The following is a 25,394-nucleotide window of genomic DNA, read 5'->3' on the forward strand; positions in this document are numbered from 1 at the left end:
AGACTCTCGACTCAGAAATATCGACGCTGAAAGAAGAGAAGCAAGGATGGATGGAGGAGAGAGTGAAGAATGATGAGAGGATGATTGAAATGCGAAAGCAAGAGAAAGTGGGTTTTTCCCGAATGACGTCACCTCAATTATTAACGTATTATTATTTTATCTTATTATAATACTAATAATTATTATTAATATTATTTATTATAGATGATGGAACTTCTGAAGGAGAATGTCGTGACCTTGGAAGAGCACGTGACCAGGCTCAAGGTCGACCTCATAGAGTCAAGGTCGCTAAATCAGGAGGCTAAGAGGATGAGAAGGTACCAGTGAATGAATGGATGGATGGGTGAATGAGTGAGTGAGTGAATGAATGGATGTATAAGTGAATGAATGAGTGAGTGAATGAATGAATTAATGGATGAATTAATGAATGATCGAACGTAGAAATGAATGAATGACTCTTTTGATTCTGAATGATTACATTGAAATTTACTTCAGGTCTGAGATTAATACTACAATTAACATCACCTCAGAAGTTAATGACAACAACAACAATAATAACAATAACAATAAAAATAACATGAACAATGACGTCATTCTTGTTCATCAATTTGTCCAAACTGATGAATCATCTTCGTCATCATCGTCGTCGTCATCAACATCACAGCTGTTTAAAGTCAGCTCTTTAAATGATGATGATGATGATGAGGAGGAGGAGGAGGAGGAAGAAGATGCTATCCTTGAAAATAATAATGGTGATGGTGATGATGATGGTGTCAATACTTTTGAAGCTACTAACGCCGCTGCTGGTACTACAACTGCCGCTAAAAGTAAACCTTCTGCTGCAGATGTTGCCACTACTAATACCATACTTAATGGTAAGAATACGTTGAGTGATGGTGTTAATAATAATGATGATAATGACGTCGTCAATCAAAACATTCTGCTACTACAACAAGAAAATTATAAGCAGCAAGTCTATGTGGATCAGAAGCATCGACAAATACATCAACAACAACATCAACAACAACAACAACAGCAACATCATCAACAGCAGCAACAACAACAACTACAACATCAACAGCAACAACAACAGCAGATGCGTTATACTGCTAATGTAGGCAGTGACAAAAGATCTATACTTACTGAAGTCTCTTTCTTTTTGAGGAATAACAATAATAATATTAATAATAATAATAAAAATGAAAATAATAATAACAACAATGGTAATGATGACGATGATGAATGTTTGAATGGCTTGAAGAAAGGTTAGAATGATAAGCTGAACCTTTTTTTAATGTGATTTTTGATCTAATTATCATAGTTGTTGTTGTTATTATAATGTCATTAATATATAATTAGTATTATTATTTATTATTATATTAATTAATTAATTATTAATTTCATTGTTATTCACATTCAATTGCAGTTTCAACTCCAGTTAAAAGGCCAATGAAATCCTGGCCCCAGGATTTTGCTGGCGCCTCTGAAACAACAACAACAACAATCATCAACAACAACAATAATAATAATAACTATAACAACAACAGTAATAGTAATAATAATAATAAGATTTCTGTATCAGTGCTGAATAAAAGTTGTAGCAGCAGCAGCAGTAGTAGTAGTAGTGGTGGTAGGTGCACCACTCTATCGGCAAACATTAAAACTGACCTCAGCAATCCGAATAAAATTTCCGTATTTAAAAGCGTCCAGATCGTTGGCGGTAGCGTGGCCGGCAACAAAGAGGTCATCAGTCTCGGCGGCAATGATAATAACAATAACAACACATCAATCGATTCGTTGGTCGAGGCCAATTCCGATGTTGACGCTACTACTACGGCCACAACCGCTACTGCAGCTGCCGCTGCTACTTCAAAAACGCCAAAAAAATCCGGAAAATCCAAGAGGGTTTTTTCCAGTTCTCAGTCTCAAGGCCAGTGCGTGTCCTTGAACTTTGAAGGTCAGATTTTATTGGCGGTGGTTGCTATTTTTTTTTACAAACTTCATTGATGGTAGTGGGGGTTAGGCCTTCAATTCTTCTACAGGGCGCTATATAAATGGCACGTTGTTATTATTATTAGCCGTATTTTTCATTATTTTAATTGTAATTATTCATAATTTTGTTCGTAATTTTAAAATAAATATTAAACCGAACGAAGGAATTTTATTCGAAAAGTCGAACGCAGCCCACAACGACGACTGCCTCCTCTTCAGCATTCTGACCAACAAAAACGACGACGATGATGATGACGCTACTAATGATGACGTCATAATTACTAGAGATGGCGATGACGTAGAAAAAATGGCTGAAGGTAGAGGGATGACATTTCGGAAATTGGTGAAATGCAGTAACGATAATGGTGGTGGTGGTGGTGGTGGTGGTGGTGGTGGTGGTCCGTATAAGACTTTGACGTTTAGCCGGATTGTCTCTAAGAGCAATAAACCCAAAATTAATAATAATAATAATAAACTTAATAATAATAATATATACAATAGTAATAAAATTTGTTGCGGCAACAATAATAATAATGACAACAGATGTTGCAATAATAATCCTAAGTGTTGCAAAAACATCGGCAGCAACAACAACAACACTATCATCAAGATTCTCGAGAAGGAGATTGATAGACTGAATGAAGAGATGAACGGATTGAAGGATGAGTTGTTGATAGAGAGAAGGAGTGACGGTAAAGTGGATGACAGGAGAGATAGCAGGAGTGAAAAGTTGGAAAGGTTAGGTGGAATCAGTGGTGAATGGCTTGATGAATGAATGAATTAATAGATGGATGAATGAAAGAATGAATGAATTAATAGATGAATGAATGAAGATATGAATGAGTTGTTAGATGGACGAATGAGTGATCAACAATCTCTCGCTCGATCAGATTATTAGAAATGAGAGAAGAGGAGATAGTGAGACTGAAGGAGAGCGTACACGAGCAGAGAATCAGAGTCCTGGATGTTAAGCATGACATGAGAGAGGTGATGATGATGATGACGATGATGATGATGATGGTAAAGATTGTGATGATGATGATGATGATGACGGTAATGATAATGATGATCTAGGCTTCTTCTGCGTATGCGCGGGAATTGGACGAGCTAAGACGACAAGTTAATCACTGGCAGAGCTTAAACGATGATGATCAGATGAGTTAGTGGCATGATGATGATGATGGTGGTAATGATGATGATAGTGTTAGTGATGATGATAGTGATGGTGATGATGATGATCATACAGTAAAGAAATCAGAGTTGAGGGTCATTGAAGAAAGATACGACGCTGAACGTAGGAAAGTTGCCGGCCTCGAAGAAGGAATGAAGGTGAGGATGATAATGATGGTGGAGGTTATGGTAGTGATGATGATGATGGTGGTGGTGGTTATAATGATTATGGCGATTATGATGATGATGATGATGATGGTGACACTCATTTTATGATTAATTCTACTCTAGAATCTTCAGTCTAAACTGGAGCAGTCGGTTAAAAATCACGAAGGAATTATTAAAGTTGGTCAATCATCAACATCACCATTATCATTATCATTATTATTGTTATTATTATTATTATCATTGTTATTATTATTATTTTTATTATTGTTATTATCGCAAAGGAAAAAGACAATCAAATCGTTGGAGAAGTGGAGAGACAGAAAGAGGCATGCGTTAGACTGAATGACCTAAAATTGGAGATATTGAAGATGGAGAGGGAGATGAAGGTAATGATTGTGATCGTAATGATGATGATGATAGTGGTGGTGGTGGTGATTTTGGTAATGATGATGATGATTTTGATGATGATGTTTTTGATGATTGCGATTATGATGATGATTTTACGTATTTAAATTAATTTCAAACGATCCCATTTGTCCAGGCCGTTAAACAGGTCAACCAATCACGAGAGGCTGAATTGGGCCAATTAAAGTTGAGAATAAGCCAGCTGGAAGATGAGCTAAAAGACAAACAGAATGACGTCGGCAAAATATCATTGGTCAGTTTTTTGGTTGATTGATTGATTGGTTGATTGATTGATTGAGTGAGTGAGTGAGTGAGTGAGTGAGAGAGAGAGTGATTGATTGATTGATTGATTGATTGATTGATTAGTTAATTAACCCATTCTTTCGTCCATTTTTTCATTCATTCACTGGATGAATTACGCGAAACAAAACGCTGCTACTAATAGCTACACGATAATTATGCTTCATCATTGTTTCATGCATACACACACACAACCACACACACACACATACTTAACCATGCACACGTACACACACACACACACACACACACACACACACACACACACACACATAGGCCAAAGAACAGATAAGAGAGTTGTGTCTGGAGTTAGAATCGCAGATTAAAGACTGCGAACTGCTGATCGAAATGAAAGATGCCGAAATTATTAGGTGGGCGTTTGTCACGGTCGTCATCATTGTTATTACTATTCTGAGGATGATGGTGGTTACGATGTTGGCGATTATGATTATGATAGTACTACTACCGCTACTACTACTACTACTGCTGCTACTACTACTACTACTCCTCCTACTACTACTACTACTCCTCCTACTACTACTACTACTCCTCCTACTACTACTATTACTGCTTCTAGCAGCGATGATAGTGATTTTTTAACAACGATAGATTGAAGAAAAGTTCAGAAATGAATGAAAAAACGAGAAATGATCAAATGAAGAAGCTGAAGGATGAACTAAATGACGTCATCGTATCTAGAGATCAGCTGTCCGGTGATAATGATACACTGAAGAGAAAGGTGGTGATGACGATACTGCAGTTGTATATGATAATGATGATGATGATGATGATGATAATGATGAAGATGATGATGATGATGATGATGAAGATGATGATGATAGTTATGATTATGATTGCGATCACGATAATGATAATCCCGGCCGTGATTGTAATGGTAACTAAGGAGATAATGATGATGATGACGATGATGATGTGATTGGTCACCTTTCCATAACTAGGTCAGTGACCTTGAAAATCGCCTTCTCTCATTGGACGTCGACAGGAAGTCCCTTATGATGTCACTGGAGGGTTCGTCTGTTGAGGTCATCAAGATGAAAGAGGTCATGATGCTATAAATAAACTAGAGACGCACCGAGCCGGGAAATTGTCCGAAATTTGACCTTTGATCTCAGTCATTTTTGTTTGAGCCCTCAGTTTTTTGATTTCAAGAACAATAATTGTTGTTTTTTATTTGCAAAAAATTTATTCTGGCCATTATGTGCAGCTGTTGAGACGTCTGAATTCGAACAAGAGATTGAGTATTATCTCGACAAAAATTGGTTTTTCATTCTAAAATATGACTTTTTTTTTCAAAATTTAAGTTTTTGGCCAGATAGCAGATCAGCTGTTTGGCTAGATTCACTGTTCGGTGCTTCTCTGCTATAAATAGAATACTTTTGCTATAAATAGATCAGTTTCTAAATAGAATATTTTTGCTATAAATAGATCAGTTTCTATAAATATATTATTCACTATAAATAGATCGTTTCTATTGTTACTATAAATAGATTATTTGTAGATACAATTGGAATTTATTGTTTATGTGGTTTGTTGATTGTATTTATAGATTGATTGATAGATGATTGATAGATTGATTGATTGATTGATTGATTGATTTTTTGACTATTTATGATCTTTTGATTCAATCAAATCAGGAGATAGATAAAAAAATGAAAAGCATCCTAAATGAAAATCAGAAATTAAAGCTGGACCAGGATGTCGCAACCAGAGAAAAAGAAACTTCTAGAAAGGTCTTTTTATTATTGTTGTTGTTGTTATTATTATTATTATTATTATCAATCAACCAATCAGGAAGTGGCACAACTAAAAGCCGTCTGCCTGGAGCTAGAGCAGCAGATCAAAGTGCTGGAGACGATGGAGTCACACACCAAGAAGAGACTATCTCATATGATGATTGAAGAGTTAGTTGGTTGGCCGGTTGATTTGATTGGTTGGTTGATTGGTTGAATAAATGAATGATAGAATGATTGGTTGAATGAATGATTGATTGATTGATTGATTGATTGATTGATTGATTGATTGATTGATTGATTGATTGATTGATTGATTGATTGATTGATTGATTGATTGATTGACAGAGACGTTCAAAAGAAAGAAGCTATCGAAAAAGAATCAAAAATAGCTGAACTCGTTCAGCAATTTAGATCCGAACAACAGGCCAAGTTTGTTAATAGATTGATTGATTGGTTGGCTGATTGATTGATTGACTTATTGATTGATTGATTAATTGGTTGATTGAGTAAATGAATGAATGAATGATTGACTGATTGAAAATTCAGAAAAAGGAATGAAACAAAAGTAGAAGAATTGACGAGAAGATTAGAAACAACGATGAATGAAAGAAAGAAGGAGGAGGAAAAATATTTCAACCAAATTGAATCATTGACCAATAAGATTTTGTCCCTAAACCAACAAGTAATTTGATTGGCTGGTTGAAAGTTTGATCATTTTTAATTGGAAGGTTGATTCATCGTTAAAATCTAAATGACCAATCAGCTTGCAGCTTCTGAAGAAAGATGCTCGCTATTAGAGGTTGAGGTTAACAACTTGCGAAGAACGTCAACCAATAGGGATCGAGAGATGGATATGTTGAAGGAAGAGGTCTGTTAATTGGTTAACTGGTCGGTTGGTTGATTGGTTGGTTAATTGATTGATTTTTAATTGATTGATTAATTGATTCGTTAATTTGGACTTTTATTAAATGATTTCACCCCTCAACGTGATTGGCTGACTGGCTGACCAATCACAGATCTCGAAAGAAATAACAAGGCTTCAGTCAATTAAAAATTTGAACGTAACGCTATCTGGAGACCTCGAGATAGAAAGAACGAAATACGCTCAGGTTGGTGAATGAATGAATTAAATGAATGGGTGAATGAATGGGTGAATGAATGGACGATCGAATGAATGAATGATTGCCGAAATGAATGAATAAATATGTTGCAATCAATAGATGAAAACTTTTCATATCATTTCTTTTGGTTAACAGCTCCTAAAAAGTTACAAAGACCTTGAGAATTACATTGAACGGGCTGAGGTTGTCATCGTCATCTTCATCATCATCATCTTCACCATCATCATCTTCACCATTACCATCATCATCTTCATAGTCGTCATCATCATCGTCATCTCACTCATCATTACAATCGCTATGATCATCATTTTTATATTATACCCAGTATTGTCGTATTTGTTTAGTGTGTTATTTCATTGTAATTCGCTGCTTGCTTGCTTGAGTGATTGTTTGGCTGATTAATTGACTAATGGATTGGTTGATTGGTCACGTGATTGATTGACAGACCACCCACGGTGAGGACAAATTCCGGCTCGAAGAGACACTAGCCCAGCAAACCAAGCTGATCGACTTCTTACAGCACAAACTCGAATGCACGCCCCAAAAGAAGAAGGTGCTGATTATGATAATAATTGTTGTTGTGATTGTGATGATGATGATTATTGTTGTGATTGTGATGATGATGATTGTTGTTGTGATTGTGATGATGATGATGATTGCTGCGATTGTGATGATGATTGCTGCTATTACTCGATGACGATGATGATGATATTTCTAGTTATTTGGCGGGAAGAAACCGGAAGTCAATAGAAATATCTTTGAAGCTGAAAAATTGATGGACGGTTGGTTATTTTGAATTGAAAATTATGGTACAAATTATAGGCAACAATAATTATAATTTATGATTGAATGAGTGTATGAATGAATTGATAATTATAATTTATGATTGAATGAATTGATGATTGATTGAATGAAGTGAGTTTATCATAATCATCATCTGAACTACCTCGTATTATTAGTAATTTTTCTTTCACTAGTCAACTATATGCTGATGATTCTTATATTTATACTTCTTTTCCTCCATCTAATAGCAATAGAGTTCTTCATTATCTATCTCTCTGTCTTTCTTCAATTATCGATTGGTCTGACTCTATGTGTCTTAAACTTAATCCTTCTAAGTTTGAATTAATTTGTTTTAATAAATCTAAACGCTCTATTACTCTATCTTACCTGATTCTAAAACTCTTGATGTCTCTCATAAGTTTCGTAGTCTAAGCTTTATCTTTGATTCTACTATGTCTCTTTCTTCTCAGATTAATATTGTTGCTAGAAAGTTCTTACTTTCATCTACGTAAAATAAAAAAACTTTTGCCTTATCTTGACGATCCTACTCTTCTCCTTTTTGTTACTTCGTTAGTCTTATCTAGGATTGGTTATTGTAACTCGCTCTACTATGGCCTTACTGATTCTACACTCTATCATTTAAGCAAAGCTTTTAACTCTGCGGCTCGTCTAGTTGCTCGTGCCCCTTTCTTTTCTCACATATCTCCATATCTTGTTCTCTTGCACTGGCTACCTATAAAGTATAGAATAATTTTTAAAATTTGCATGTTTATATATAAGTCTCAATCTAAATTATTTCCTAAGTACTTATCAGATATATTAATTGAAGCTTCTTTTACTTTGATACTTTTCTCTCCCAACATTCAAAAAGTCGCCAAGTTGAAACGCTCAAGTCAGCCACAGCCACAACAGCAGTCGTTTTTTGGTGGCCAGAACACGGATAACCTAATCGCGACTGTGGCGACCTCCTTAGCGACACCTAACAAGTTTCTAACCATGCCCCCGCCGAGTAGCAATTGCGGTCCATCTGTTGATCGTTCCAATAGGAGACAGAGGCCAATCTCTACAAACGCTGTGGCTAATTTTAGCAACAACAACAACAACAATAATAATAATAATAACCTTACTCATAAGTGAGTTGTGATGATGGGGGTGGTATTTTAGTCTTCTATGTTATAACTATCGTTCCTTCTATTATCATAGCTTAGCTTTCGACATGATTTCTTATCGTCGTCACTATCTACGTCATCTGATCATCATCTACGTCATCTGATCATCATCTACGTCATCTGATCATCATCTACGTCATCTGATCATCATTACCATAACTTCATAATCGTCGTCGTCATCATGTGGTTTTAGGTTTAAGACGAGCATTTTCTGCAAGCCAACCAAATGCATTGTCTGTCTGGGCAGCATCTACTTTATTCAACAGTCCGCTAAATGCTCCGGTTAGTATTGATAATGATGATGATATTCATGATAATGATGATGATGAATGAGTGAATGAATGAATGTGTGAATGACTAAATATGTGAGCGGATGAATGAATGAATGTGTGAACGAATGATGATGATGTTTTGCCGTAAAATTAACATGTAATCATTATCATCATCACTACAATTATCATTATCATCATCAGCTTCGCTACAATTATCATTATCATCATCAGCTTCCTCATCGCCGTTACTATTTTTAGATTGTGGGGCCGTGTGCCACCCGAAATGCTTGCCCCACCTGCCGTACAACTGCGGCATCCAATCGGATTACAGCATTTACTCGAGTTCAAGGTCACCAAATAACCTAGCAATTATGACGTCACTGAGAGACGGTGGTGGCGATAATGATGCGAGACGTAATGGGCGAATTCTGTTGGAGGGGGTCCTGTTGATTAATGGGTTGGCTGTTGTTCTTTGTTTTTTGCTAGTATCATCATCATCACAACTACTATCACAACCACTTCCATCATCATCATCACCGGCAGTTGCATATGGTCCCAAGAACTTCGCAACCCTCAATGGAAACAATTCCAGGTCACGGTCACAACCACCAAATTGATTCTCCGCCCTACCTCCAACACATCAACCAATAGCAATCAGCATAAAGATGGCGCTATTGAATTTGACCTTTGCCCCAGCCAATCAGAATGCGAGGTCATAGTTGAGAGTTCAATAACCTGTCTTGATCCTAACAATAGTAGCAGCATTGATGGTGGTGGCAATAGTACTAATACCTTGTCGAGTAGAGCGTTGACTCCACTGACGATGTTGGAGACGAGGGAGTTGCTGTTGTGTGTTGTGGTTAAGTTTCAGAGAAGTATGAAGATGGAGAGTAATGCTGCCGACCTGAGGTTGGTTGGCTCGCTGGTTGGGCTTTTTTTTGAGATAATGAGTTATTAGTTTGTTCGTTCTTTCGTACATTCGTTTCATTCTCTCATTTCATTCATTCAGATTTTTTTAATCAGATGTAATTGTTTGTTTAATAGCTTATTCACACATTTGGATCATTTCACTCGTTCAATCGATTCATCACCATCACACCATCACCACATTTATTTGAATCATTCATTCATTCAATTATTCATTCATTCATCCAATCATTCATCCAATCATTCATTCATTTACCCATTCATTCATTCAATCATTCATTCATTCATTCATTCATTCATTCATTCATTCATCCAATCATTCATTCATTTACCCAATCATTCATTCATTCATTCATTCATCCAATCATTCATTCATTTACCCAATCATTCATTCATTCACCTCCACATTCATCCACTGCTACAGGATTCTCTACCTTCTACCGACAAACTTCCAAGAGAAACAGCAGTGGGTAGCGACTCTAGAAGCTGTGGTGAGCCACAACACCAACGACAGCCACAAGATCAAAGACGTCGCAGTACTAGGTAATGTTTTGGCCAGACTCGAGGAGAAAAAATTGCGAGACTCCAGCTACTCCGGCGCTATTTCTGATGAAGTTTTTGGAGGGAAGATGGAGATTTACTGTACCTACCCCTACAATGGAGAGGTTGGCTTAGGATTTGGATTTTTTTTTCTGCGTGTGTTTTTAAATTCTAGACGTTTTAATGTCATTACGTCATCACATGACATGGCATCACATGATTACATCAACGTCACTCCGCTTCAGATAATATTAGTCGGCTCGTCGTACGGCTTGCACGCCATGGTGTTGAGTCACAACAACAACAACAACAACAACAACAATAGTATTGGTAATACTGTTGAAAATCGTCCAATGCTTAAATTACTCGGGATTCCCGTGACTTTCGTTATGGAAGTTAAAGTAGAGCATGACCTCCTCATCATCATTGCCGGTCTGTCTCAGTTTTTAATAATTATTTTTATTATTTTGCGTAAATTGTTAAGTATATTTAATTATTAATCTTTATTATTATATTTTAATTAGGCCAAGAACGGCGTCTCTTATTGGTCAGGCTATCAGCCGTCCATTCCTTCCTCAGCCAATCGTTGGCGGGTACGACAGGAGGAGCTAACAGGCTTCAGCCAATAGCAGTTAAAGGATTCCCTGAAGCCACTGGATGCACAGTTCTGTCAGTGGATCGCTGGCGTGGTGGTAATAGTAGTAGTAGTAGTAGTGGTGATGGAAGTAGTAGTGGCTGTGGCGGTTTGACGCTCTGTGTGGCGACGTTTTCTAAAAATATTCTCGTTTTGAGGTGCCCTGGTTTGGGGGAGGAGTTTCAAATTGTGAAGGTCTGTGCGTGTGTGTGTGTGGGTGTGTCTGTTTAGGTGTTCCGTGTGTGTGTGTGGTTCATCAACTAAGAAGATGAATAAATGAATGAATGAATGAGTGAATGAATGAATGAATAAATAAACGAATAAATATGTGGATGAATTAATTTCTCAAAACTTCCCTCCAGGAGTTCAGCTTGCAGCAGCTGTGCAGCTGTATGCATCTGCACGACAATCAGCTGATCATAGGAGCTGGAAAGTTCTACAGAGCTTCTACCAATGACGATGATGACGATGACGAAGTTGTCGTGAGAGGTGAGGTGACGATGGTAGAGGTGCTTGTTATGATGATTAGCACCATTTTTAATCAACCAATCAAACATACTCATCATTCAAACATTTCGAGCCATTTATCCAATCATTTCAAATCTGTCTCTCTTTCCAATTAACCAATCACCGATCAGAATTCTTAAACCTTTCGGATCCTGCTCTGCTATTGGTCGATTCAACCGTCAGCAAATATGGCAGCCAGCCAATTGCAATCCTGGCTATAAATAGATCAGATCAACCTTTGGAATATCTTTTGTGTTTTTATGGTTAAAAAATGTTATAATTATGAATATGAGTGTGATGATGCTGATGATGATGATATAATAAAAATGATAAATGAAAGAATGTTACATTTATAAAAATATTTTTACGAAGCTTCCTTTCGTTGTTCATATCATTTTCTTTGCACGGTCGTCATCATCTTAACAATCATCATCATCACGATCAGAATTTGGGATTTTCGTGGATAAGTTTGGGATGAGATCTCGGGAATTCAATATGAACTGGATGGGATTGCCTCTTGCGTTTGGTTGGTTGGTTTGATTTTTTAAACTGAATTTTTGATTGGTCGGTCGGTTAGTTGATTGATTGATTGATTTTGATTGGTTGATTCTGTATTTTGATTGGTTGATTTTGACCCCGCCTCCGTCCAATCAGCTTACAGAAGACCCTTCCTCTATATGATCCACTACAACGCAGTACAATTGGTTGAGATTCTACCAAGATTTGAAACAAGCAGGTTATGATAATGAGTGTGATGATAATGATGATGAAAGAAATGATGATGATGAGAAGGAGGAGGACTACGTAGATGATGAAATGATGGTACTGACGATGAAAGTTACATAATGTTGTTATTTATGATGATAATGACGAAGAAGATGATGAGACCACAAATTGACGTCATCACCACGTCATCATTATTACAGACAAGCCCTGAAAGCAAGCCTTATGTTGCCTGGTGTCACTTATCTAGGGCCAGCTGTCATGTCCGGAGCTGTCTATTTAGGTCGGTTTAATTGATTGGTTGGCTGGTTGGTTAGCTGACGGGATAATTGATTAATTGGTTGATTGATTGATCATTTCGTTTTCCTAACTCATTCATTGGTTTTTCCAAATTCAGGGTCACATGACAGTGACGTCACAGAGATCGTTTGCATCAAGGGCAACAAAGTTTCAGAAGTCCAGCGCTAATGATGATGACGACGACGACGATGATGACGAAGACTTTTAACCTTCGTGGCATTGATAACTTTACTAACGCTAATGACGACGATTAAGATGACGACGTTAATAATAGTTTACTGTTACTTGTGAAAAAATATTTAGGCTGACATTAATTTTGATTTCGGACAAAAAAATAAAAGTGAAAATAATTTTTCTCTAAAACTGTTTTCATAAAATCGAATTAAAAATATATCAAACTCTTTAAAATTTTCTCACAAAATTCATACAAAATCAAATTCAATCAAAGCAACTTTTAAATAGTTAATTGTGATTTCATAATCATTTTAAAAAGAGTGAGTATAGCACATCTAAAATCAATCTATTAGAACAGTCCACTATCATTTTAAAGGGGGGTGCAACACAGGTAGAGTCCACTATCGTCTTAGGGGGTGTTCATCTTGATCCAGTCCAAATATTCACTGAACCTTGTATAGGCAGATGGATACGTAGGCAGGCAGTTGCCACCACTACTTGCTATGACCCAAGACGAGACACCAGCCACGACATCTTTCCCTGCGACTTTGCATGTTACAGGACCTCCGTTATCACCCTAATTATAATTATCATGATAATTATTATAGAAGTATATTATAATTTTTTTTTTATTAGTCTTTATTTTTGCAGCTCTGACATACGCAGAACCACTTACAATGTTACAGATATATTATGTTTTATATATATATTTTATTATGTTCTTCAAATTTCATAATTATTAATTGGGAATAAAAGCAATAGCAGTGGTGGAGCTACTGGAAAGATTGCAGGGAGAAGAGATCGCGGTCAACAACGAATGACAGTTGTCTAGTCCTGTTGAATATCACCACATTTCAACTACTACAAAGTACACTACTACAAACTACTACTACTTATAAGATCGGGTTTTGTTGAAGTCGATGGTTGCCAATGTCCTGATAGGATAAGGCACGACGAGGGAGAAGAAAGAAGATTTTGATTCAGAGATGTTTAACTTTTTTAATTTCTGTTACAAGCCTATCAAATTTACAAACTCCTACAGTCATTGCTAAAATATGAAAATAAATCCCATCTATACAATGCTATTCTAGTTGAAATAACTATCGTAATGTATAAACATTAATAACTGATGTAATACATAATAAATATTTCTACAACATAGAACTATTATAACAGGGTTGGGCAAACTTTTTGCTGTGAGGGCCGCATTAAAAACTATTTTACCTTTGAAGGGCCGCATATGTACTTAAATAGCAAATTTTTTCAACCCGGGGGAGAATTTTTTAAGGTTTATGGTTCTTTTTTTAGACATAATGTCTGGAGGATGACCTTTTTTGGCGAACAGGGCCTCGATGGCCGCATAAAATAGCATCGCGGGCCGTTTTTTGCCCACCCCTGTATTATAACATGTAAATATTATAATTATTACATTTTATAAAATAAATAAATGATTTTAACAAAAAAAAAACAAAAAAAATTACGTCGCAAGCTGATGTGTACATGGAGGGATCAAAGATGCACATCTGTCCATCGGTAATCTTGGCCATTGTGTCGACGCGGGTCTGACATTCGGCGTTTGATATCACACGGACAGTTCCTTTTCGGAGTGTATCCGGAAGAATCGTTGAATAACCTGGAAAATCATAATTCATAATTAAAATTATGATAATAATTATGAGATTGTGATTATGAAATTATGATAATAATTATGGAATTATGATAATAATTATGAAATTATGATAATAATTAGAAAATTACGATAATAATTATGAAATTATGATAACAATTATGAAATTACGATAACAATTATGATAATAATTGTCATAATGACAGTTTTTGAAAGTGTGGCGAAGCGTCTAACCGGCCCTGCCCCAGCCACTTATCACGCAAGACTCGTTGACGAATTTGTTCCTGTTGTCGGCTGGAAGGACGGCTGGCTTGATCCTGTCAGTGAATTTGATCTCAGAAGCCAGCGTGATGACTGCAATGTCGTTGCTGAACGCTGCCGAGCCGTCGTTGTATTTCTCGTGCTGTGTGGAATATGGTGGTGGGATGATGATGATGATACAGGGATTATACTGGATAACACGGAATGTCATGGGATAACACGGAATCATGCGGAATTATACTGAGGTTTAAGAGGGGCTATGTTTGTAATTTCACTGATTCAAATTATTATCGACCTTAATATTTTAACTAGTGTAACGGTCATTATTAAAATTATTATTTTGAAATAATAATATTTTGTACCCTTAAAAAAATAATATTTATTGCAAAATAAAACTCAACTGACCTTTTTGAACGATGCTATGTCGACGATTGTGGCCGAGCTCGTGTTACTCAACTGATGCATGCCGGCTGCTAGTCTATACGTGCTTCCGCTGTTTTGAAAGGAGAATGGCGTCATTCATAGTAGTTTAAAAATTATTTCTTGATTATAAATGATTGGTGGAAAAATCAAGTGATAACAAAATTACAAGATGAAGGACTGGAAGATGAATAGCTGGAAGATAAATAACTTAAATCTTGCTTAGTAGGACACTTACTAAATGACAAAAAATTAGAAAATTTGGTTTGCTACCTATAGATGCACTGGGCGGCTGTCAGGGCATACTTGGAGGAGAAGAGGACCGCCCCACATACGTGCTCCCATCTTCCGGCAAACCCAAAAAACTGCAAAGATAATTGCCAGGGAAATTCGCCAACTTTTGCGTCTTGTCCTCCGATGACAAATGGCTCGAAGTTGGAAGAGAGCTGAATTTGACTCGGTAGAGCTTGGACTGTTTGGTTTGTTTACATACGTTCGTTTGTATAAATGATGCCATTTTTAATTAAATAAATTGTTAAATCAATAAGATGATTAATCCTTTTTTAAAAATATTCAGTTAAAATATAAAATACAAAATTTTGTATTATTACTAACCAGAAGCCAAAGTAGCCAGCGCAAAAACCAGCAAGTTTTTCATGGCTGTATGTTGAAGTAATTAGGAAGCTATTTTAATGTTCCAACTTTTTATGAATCCGATCAGAATATGACTTATATTTATAGAGAAATTTAAACCTACCTAAAAACGCTCTGATATGATATGATATCTCTCTATACATCTGGATGATATCATTCTATTTCTGTCGCGGTTATCAATGATATCAGTTGGTTTGTCGTTTGTCGAGTGGTTGATATCTTTTTTAATCTTCAATAAACTTCAAGATTTTAAAATTTAGAAAACTTTATTTAAAAAATATCATGCAATTTTTATCAAAGTTTTGATAAAAAGCATCTTGTCTTAGAAAGCACTATTGATAAATTGTGATCAGTTTCTGACATCGTTTTTTTTAACGTAACCAGAACTTATGTAATTTAAAAAAGTTCTAACCAAATCTTCCAAGTTTTTACCTCTTTTATCATGTCTGACTCTTAAAACTTATCAACCTTATCCTAATTTTCCAACATATCAGAATTTAATCCAATATCTATTTGAGGAATTCTAGACAGCGTAAGCACGCGAAAAAATAAAAATATTTGATTGACCGAGACTTTTAGTAGATAGATCATAATTTTGTTCATCTTTTTGGTTTTTCATCCGAAATATGTTACCAAGTTTGATTTTGAAACAAAATAAACACGCCCAAACTTTTTTTATAAATTTTTTTATCAAAAAATACAAATTTCAAGACATTAAACCAGCAAATATAAAAGTTACATATTCATTCTTGCGAATCTAATCTCTTTAGAGCCACGTTAGAACCTAAATAAACGACATTTAGGTTCGAATAGCTCATTATCATACTATGAATTATAGCATGTTGCAATCATTTTGATTGTGGAATTGTTCATTTTCGTTCAGGGAGTGTTCTGTTTGATCCAATCTAAATATTCACTGAGCCTTACGTAAAGGGAGGGTTTCTTTGGCGTGCATTCTTTAATATACCCTAGAAAGAACTCCGAAGCCAATCCAACAACGATGTCTTTCCCGCCAATTTTGCAAGTCATTGGACCGCCTTCGTCGTACTTATTATGAAAAAATATAGTTGCTAATTTATATTCATAATTCAAAAAGTCACCATGTAGGCGTTGTTGTGTTAGACCAAAATTAAGCTTAGACAAAGATCTTAATTGCTCTGCTAATAACTTTGGGCTTTGAATTATTTATATACAATAAAATAAGTAATTTATACAAAATTATAATGAATAAATAAATAATACTAAAACGTTACGTGGCAAATGGAGGTATATTCTTTTGGATCTAGAGCGCAAATTGTATTAAGGCCAGCAATTGGCCAGTCACCAATTCTTATCTGACATTCAGAGTTTGTAATGACTGACATCAATCCTTTTCGGAGTGTGTCTGGTCTGCCAGTTAAACCTGAAAATTACAACAATTTTAAATAATAATAAAAATAATAATATAATAAAGTTATTATTATTATCTTCATTGATTTTTAGAGCCGTGTGAAATCGCGTGAATCGACGCATCACGTATACTTCTCGAACTCGGTCAGAGTAGCAGTAGGACTAAGCGCCTCAACCATTACACCATCTCGTCACTCAGTAAAAATAATAATAAAAAATATAAAGCAAACATTCAATTTGGGACTTCGGGAAAAAAAGCCTTATTAATTTTTTAAAGAAAATGTTCCACTCGAATTCTCACTTGATTTTCCCCAGCCTGATATGAAGCAGGACTCGTTGTCGAACCTGTTGTTGTTATCGGAAGGGAGGACAGCCGGTTTGATCCACTCAGTGTATCCGATTTCAGAGGCGAACGTGATGATGGCAATGTTGTTGTGGTTGTGCTACGGTTAATTGTGGTGGTGCTCAGTTGGGATAATATGGGATCAAAAAATGGGATAACACGGAACGACAAATTAGAATAACAGTAGGACAAGTTGGAACAATGAAATATGCTGAAACCAAAAAGGTTATTGTTATTTGCGTTGTTTTGAACTTAAGGACCGACCTTTTCGAATGATCTGATGTCGACAATTGTTGCCAAATTTGGCTCGCTTAATTTGTGCAGACCAGCTACTATTCTGTACGTGTTCCCACTGAAATTATTTTTTGGCCATTTAAAAACTAGTTGTATAAATAAATATTAATGATAATAAATAAATATTAATGATAACAAATAAATAAATATTAAACAACAGCAGTTTAGTTATCAAATATTTTCCTCGCTGACCTGTAAAGACAATGAGCGTAGGTTAGTGCGTACTTCGAGGAATAAAGTATCGCCCCACATGTGTGAGTCCAAACCTCGGAAAACGCTTTTTCAGGGTACCCCATGATCTGTAAAGATAGCTGCCAAGGAAATTCGCCTGGTTTCGCATATTCGCCTCCAACGATGAATTCTTCTATGACACTGGATGGTTGAACATTGCTTGGCAGGGCACGCACTGTTGAATTTGGGTGAATTATTGAATTTGGGTGAATTATTGTGTTTGGGTGAATTATTGTGTTTGGGTGAATTATTGTGTTTGGGTGAATTATTATATTCGAGTGAACTATTATTAAAGTGGTATAATAGATTTTTTAGGCAGTTTTTAGACGAAATTAGAATTACGATTAGGTTGAATATATTTCGATAAAATATAGTTGCTAAAATTGCTGAAAAGTTTACATGTTAAAATATATTTCAATAACACATAGCAGTTAAAACTAAATTCTCATTCATTCCTACCAACCCGAAAGTAGCACGGCTAGCTCTAAGAGGAATAAACTTTTCATAACTGTTTGTAGATTTTATGAAGTAGATGCAACTTTAGTATATCTAATTCGACTAAATTCCAGCAAATTCAAACGCATATTTATAGAGAAATTAAGGACAAAATTACCACTATCATAAATTCTTTTTGAAGTGTTAATACGCCGATAAGATATGCGCTGGTCATACACAGATCCGAGTTATCGCATATATCATGTGATATCATATATCATGTGATATCATATATTTCGTTATTATATAGCTTATTATTGTTCGTCAAGTAGAAACGTTTTTTCCAAACCTTTGGTTATAATTTTAAAATAAATTTTGGAGTGATTTTTTAATAATAAGTTATCTTAAGCCATCCTACTCAATGGACGGTAAACAAATTTTTAATTTTTTTTGTGTTTCTAGGTTATATTTTCTGGGTTAACTTGAGAGAAAATTAGAAATAGAGCAACAGAAAGAGCTAAAAAAAACAGAAGAGAGAGAGAGAGTAAGAGAGAGAAAGAGAGGCGAACGTCTAGAATACAAGTATCAATATCTCTAGGGTAGTAATTGCCTTTGCTTATGTTAGCTTCAAACAAGATTCTGGACTTGCACGATTTAAAAATGATTCTTAAGCTATTTATATTTGCTTCATCGTAATTTTCCATTTAATAAAAGTATAATGTGTTATTTGAGGGGAAAATAAAAATATTTTTCTTTTAATTTTCCTTTTAAATATTATTTTTTCTTAAGTTCAGTTTGAGTTTGAATGCTTTTTATTAAAATTTAATGTGCAATAATTCACTCTCAGCATTTAAATTCAACAATAAGAGAATTTAATGTTTCATGTAGGATTTCATGATCTATATTAGCAAATTACGTTTAATCAAAATAAATCAGTCAATATTATAACAGGACGGAATGGTTCATTGTAGACGAGCGTTTTAGTTTATCAGAATAGTGGAATAGTCCACAATCGTTCTAAGGTGTGTTCATCTTGATCCAATCTAAATATTCACTGAATCTTGTGTAGGCAGATGGATAAATTGGGCTACAAACACCAGCACTCGATATAACCCACGAAGCAGCTCCAACAACTGTATCTACACCGGCCACTTTGCACAATACCGGACCGCCACTGTCTCCCTAGTTATTCAACGGTAATTTTATTTATGACTTTTACAAATTATTAATAATTCTAATATTTATTAAAAAGATAGTTTTTTTTACATTAAAATGACTTTTTTGAACGTTTCTGTAAAACGTTACGTGGCAAATGGAGGTATATTCTTTTGGATCTAGATTTTGCATTAAATTGTGATAATGTCAAATGCCGAAGACAACTTTAAGCTAAGTAACATTGATATTTTAGCTAAAAAACAATTTAAAAATATATTAAAAAAATATTACGTTGCAAGCAGAGGTGTCCAAACCAACAGGATCAAAAATGCAGAGGTGGCCGTTAACAATTTTGCCCATAGACCCAACTCTTCTTTGACACTCTGCATTTGAAATGACACGGATCATTCCTTTCTGAAGAGTGTCCGGCAGAACTCCAGAGGCACCTAACAATTAGAATAAGAATTAAAAAAATACAAAAAAATATTATTTAATATGAATAACAGGTCGTAAATAATAAATTTATTATTTTAAGTAACTTTCATTAAATTTCTAACGAATTGAAAAAACACATCAAACTCTTTAGCTAAATTAGCTAAATTTAGTAAATTAAGCTCTGACCAGTTCTGCCCCAACCACTGATGATGCAAGATTCGTTGACGAATTTGTTCTTGTTATCAGCTGGCATGACAGCTGGTTTGATCTTGTCAGTAAACTTGATATCGGCCGCAAATGTAAGGACGGCTATGTCGTTGCTGTATGTCCCGGTACCGTCCAAGTATTTTTCGTGCTGTATATTGGCGGATGGGATGACAAGAGGAGATGCCAAGATGGGATGACAATTTGGGATGGCAAGATGGGATAATGTGGGATAGCGATTGAAGTTATATGTTGTAACCCTAGGCAAATGCAAATTCAAGTGTTAATTGTTATCGTGATGTTATATATATATATATATATAGAGAGAGAGAGAGAGAGAGAGAGTTTCATCATTATTATGCTCATTTATTAATGTTATTATTAAATTATTTAATTGCATAACTGACTATTTTGAAGGATTTGACGTTGACGATAGTAGCCAGGCTAGGATTGCTTAGTTGGTGTAGGCCAGCAACCACCCTGTAAGCCATTCCGCTGAGTTGTTGGGAGGAAGTTTTTCGTAAAAAATTAGAATTTAATGAAAATTGTTTTTTTAAAACTATATACGCACAAATTATTTAAAGGATTAAACTACAAATGTTGTATATGTTCCACTATCGATAAACTTTTGTGTAATTTCATTATTTTTTAAAAATCAGGATCTGACAGACGCAGAAACTGTCACAGCATGCAAGGCACTAGTACAAAATTAAACAAATAAGAATGCAAGGCAAACAGTAATGCAAAAAAAGAGAGGGAAATTCTTTCGGCAACCTGCTAACGCAATGGGCGGCTGTCAGTGCATACTTAGCGGAGAAAAGTGAAGCGCCACACGTGTGGTACCACTTTCCGTTACTAAAAACCTGCAGCGACAGTTGCCACGGAAATTCGCCGGGCTTTGCTGCCTCGCCTCCAATGACAAATGGATCGAAATCGAAGGAGGTTTGAATTTGGCTTGGTAGGGCATGAACTGTGTATATGTTTGGATGAATTAATTTTTTTTGTTTCAAAAGAATTTTTGATTTAAATAAATAACAATTAGTTTAGATCAAATATAATTATAATGTTAAAAATTTAACGTTTTTTAGGAATAGCTAATGAAATTGTAATGTTATTACTAACGAGTAGCCAAAGCCACGAGCAAGAAGACCAGTAAGGCTTTCATGATTGTTTCTAGAGGCAACTCTGATGTCTCTGCTTTCATTGAATTCCACCAAATTACCATTCGTATTTATAAGAAAATTTAAAATAAAGTCAGAAATAAATCATAACTATCTCAAGCTATCACAAGTTGACAAATTAACAATTGCTAGATAAGATACGTAACAAATGTAAAATTATCTCGCTATGTTTTTGAGAACTTTATCTACGAGAAGAATAGTTTTCTCCAAGATTTTATCATGTTTCAAATAAAAAATCTTCAATTAAAATTGTAATTCATAATTATTAGTGATAAAGTTTATCTGATATTGGAAGCACTTGAGCAGAAAACAATTGTAACTTTGATAAAACTCAACGAGCTTGTGATTTAATTTCCACAAACAAGTTTGGGTTTTGTTTTTAAAGAAAATAGAAGCCATTGTATAATATTGAATGTTTCTCTCTCTCTCTCTCTCTCTCTCTCTCTCTCTCTCTCTCTCTCTCTTTCTTTTTCTCTCTCGAGTGATTTATTTCTCAAAAGAGTCAGCAGGGCCTTACGGGTCAGGGTCTAATTGGAAACGGTTGGTGGAAACATGTTTTATGTAATAATTGGAAAGCCCTGCATACAATCATGATCCTATATGGGGAGAAAACGGTCACCAACTTTTTTTTCACGAACAAGCGAGTTTTATTAGTTTCCAAAAAAATTCAATACTTATACAACTCAAACTGCTTGATTCTTAGGTTCTTTGTTTTTATTTTATCATAATTTGCCATTAAGTCAAGCTATTGTGTATTATTTTAGATGAAAATAAACATAACTTTCCTTTCAAACAACATCCATTTTTTAGTTTGAATTTGAAAAAACAGTTTTGAAGACAATATTTTAGATATTTTTTCATTGGAATTCAATTCACAATGAATCAATTTCGAAACTACATTCAACAAGATATACAAGATACAAGCAGACCGTACAGAGTTTATATCTGGTGTTATAAATTTACTATGTAGCAAAGTTCCGACACATATATTTTATAAAATTCCATTCTTCGAATTAAATTTCAAAACAGATGTTAATCGGTAAAGATTAAATCAAAACATAACACATATCATTGATTAACATTTATATAATTATTAATAATATCCGAAAGCAAAACCTCATATAAAATTATTGCAAGGCAGAAACCTTTTTTCGACAACTCAATTGTAAAAAATTACGATATTGCGTTGGTAATACAATTTTCATTTCTCTTTTTTTCTCACTCTATCTCTCTCACTCTCGCCCACACACACACACACACGCACACAAACACACACACTAAGGAGTATTCATCTTTATCCAGTCTAAAAATCCACTGATCCTAGTATAGACGGATGGATGGCTTGACAGACATTTTCCACCAGAAGACAACACAAACGACATCAAACCAACTACAACCGCATCTTTTCCAGGTGATAGCTTGCAGGCAGCCGGTCCGCCACTATCGCCCTTTTAGTTATAATGTAACACAAATATTTTACATTTTTCATAAGTGTAATAATAATAATTAATATTAATATTTTTATTATTATATAGAAGTAGTGAAAGCAATAGTATTTGTAGAAGTAGTAATAAGAATAAAGGTAGCAGCAGTAGAAGTAGTAGCAGCAGCAGCAGCAGCAGTAGTACTATAATTGTAATACCTCGAGTATAACAAGCAAAACCCAACTAACATTGCATGCTGAAACATTAAGACTCTGATCGAAGAGGCATATATGGCTGTCAATTATATCAGCTGGGGGCATTCTATTCTGACAGTCAACGTTCGAAACCACGCCCATAGTTCCTTTTTGCAGCACGTCTGCCCTGCTTATAGAACCGTCTGAATAATTTATGTTAATTAGGTAAAAATGGGTATGTATTATGTTAATTAATGTTATAATATTGAATATATGTTGTACTATGTTGTTTAGTAATGTAAAAAGTTATCCAGAGGTTTAAGTGACATAGTCGAGGATCTCTATGCGTTCAAATCCAGTCACTGCAACACCAGAGCCAGGCTTCTTAACCATTACACTATCCATTATTGAAATAATTAAACTTAGTTAAAAATATTAATACGAACTATTTCTTCCCCAGCCACTAATGAAGCACGACTCGTTGACAAATTTATTTTTATCGTCGGCAGGTAGAGTAGCCGGTTTGATCCTATCAGTGAACTTGATGTCAGACGCAAATGTCAGGATTGCAATGTCGTTGCTGTACGTTCCAGTTTGGTTTTTGTACCTCTCATGCTAGATGTGAAAATGTTCGTTAGAGATCTAAGTCGTTGTCAACATTGTATGTCTGTGGTGATGTTGGTGGCTAAGTTGTCCTAGTGATCAGTCTGTGGTGTGATGGTCAGTTTGTCTTGGTGGTCAATTTGGTTTGGTGGTCAGTTACGTTGTTACCAGATTTGAACACAAAGACAACCCTTAAACTTTAATGTTCATGTTCACACGTGCATCTATCAGTACTTTAAAATTAGCAGTGAACGTTTTATTAAAAACTTACATGCGGATAACCTCTTTTAAAAATGGGATATTGAAATGGATTTTAACATAATTGAAAGACATTACATTAAAACAAACCAATTTCTTAACAGATTGAATATAAAAAGAAATACAATAGGACCAACAATTTTGATTGACTTGACTTGAACGACTGTGGCACCGGTCATGTTACTCAACTTATGCAAGCCTGCTACTACCCGGAACGAGTTATTTGTTCTGAATTGAGAAGGACAATCACAAAAAATAATCATAATAGTATAATTAAAAATGATTATAAATAATAGCAATAATATTATTTCTTAGGCTTAACGGAGTTTAATTTACAGAATGTAAAAAAAAGTTGAAGACAGGGGCCTAGGAGGTGACGAGAAAGTTGTACCCCTTGTACCCCTTAATTATTTTTTGCCTTTTTCACATTTTATTTACAAATTATTTCAATAAAAATCAATTGTAGGACGAATATTTTTGAAATTTCATTGTAGAAACTTATTTTAAGCCTCACGAATTTGGCCCTAATTATAATTAATTATAATACAATTAATTATAATATAATTAATTATAATATAATTAATTATAATACAATTAATTATAATATAATTAATTAAAATATAATTATTAACAAAAACAACAACCCCGACCTTCCATTGAGACAGTGGGCAGCGGTGAGACCGTACTTGGAGGTGAGAATGGACGCCCCGCAAGTGTGACTCCACTTGCCCAGAATGTTTAAATTTTGAAGGGAAAGTTGCCAGGGAAATTCATGGGGCTTCGCTTCTGTGCCCCCGACAACGAAATGGTCAAGTTCGAATGATGGTTCGGCGTTCACTGGGGTTTTATATTTGACGTGATGGAGTGTCTTATTGAAAATTCTACTGTTTGTTAAGAGGTTTTTTTTTCTTTAATGTTTGAAAAATATTTTGTTAAGTTTGTAAAAAAATATTTTTTAATTTTTTCATACTCATAAACAAATGACCAAACTCACAAGACGTCAGTGTAGCTACCACAACGACGATCAAACGTTGCATGCTATTTATTAACTTTATACTTTTAAATTTTAAATGTTATTATGAAATTATGAATGATTTCAATCAATAATTATTCTCATTTTGACTCAACAAAACACTTATTTAAAACTAGCTTAACGTTCTACAGTGCATACTACGATTTAATAATCGAAATTTTATATACAAATACATAAAATTAACATGTACTTTGTCATAATCGTCTTATCAAATGTATATTTCAACTTTCATATCATGAAAGTTCAATAACTTTATCATTATAACCGAATGGTTTTATCACTTTAGTGTACTATCGTTCGTTTAATTCTGGCTT

At 34.9% G+C, this 25,394-nt stretch overlaps 3 protein-coding genes across 3 annotated transcripts; all 3 read right to left on the bottom strand.

Moving 5' to 3' along the window:
- Positions 1-13,015: 13,015 nt before the first annotated feature.
- On the bottom strand, positions 13,016-15,946 carry HELRODRAFT_185618 (hypothetical protein). The gene is made up of 7 exons (XM_009019959.1): positions 15,863-15,946; positions 15,521-15,719; positions 15,233-15,320; positions 14,801-14,969; positions 14,421-14,572; positions 13,127-13,516; positions 13,016-13,101 (listed from the first exon to the last, which is right to left on the bottom strand). The coding sequence occupies exons 1-6, from the start codon at positions 15,903-15,905 to the stop codon at positions 13,349-13,351; spliced, it is 819 nt and encodes a 272-aa protein (XP_009018207.1). The 5' UTR covers positions 15,906-15,946; the 3' UTR covers positions 13,016-13,101; positions 13,127-13,348.
- An 834-nt stretch (positions 15,947-16,780) lies between these two features.
- Positions 16,781-18,705, bottom strand: HELRODRAFT_191905 (hypothetical protein; the record flags this gene model as incomplete). Its single annotated transcript, XM_009019960.1, has 6 exons — positions 18,622-18,705; positions 18,120-18,333; positions 17,898-17,985; positions 17,592-17,733; positions 17,155-17,303; positions 16,781-16,948 (listed from the first exon to the last, which is right to left on the bottom strand). Exons 1-6 carry the CDS (start codon positions 18,662-18,664, stop codon positions 16,781-16,783), a joined length of 804 nt encoding a protein of 267 aa, XP_009018208.1. The 5' UTR covers positions 18,665-18,705.
- Positions 18,706-19,387: 682 nt separating this feature from the next.
- HELRODRAFT_185620 (hypothetical protein) lies at positions 19,388-21,577 on the bottom strand. The gene is made up of 6 exons (XM_009019961.1): positions 21,510-21,577; positions 21,162-21,357; positions 20,795-20,882; positions 20,370-20,538; positions 20,040-20,194; positions 19,388-19,775 (listed from the first exon to the last, which is right to left on the bottom strand). The coding sequence occupies exons 1-6, from the start codon at positions 21,550-21,552 to the stop codon at positions 19,611-19,613; spliced, it is 816 nt and encodes a 271-aa protein (XP_009018209.1). The 5' UTR covers positions 21,553-21,577; the 3' UTR covers positions 19,388-19,610.
- Positions 21,578-25,394: the final 3,817 nt, after the last annotated feature.

The sequence above is a fragment of the Helobdella robusta genome (assembly GCF_000326865.2).
Source record: "Helobdella robusta unplaced genomic scaffold HELROscaffold_26, whole genome shotgun sequence".
NCBI classification, from domain to species: domain Eukaryota; kingdom Metazoa; phylum Annelida; class Clitellata; order Rhynchobdellida; family Glossiphoniidae; genus Helobdella; species Helobdella robusta.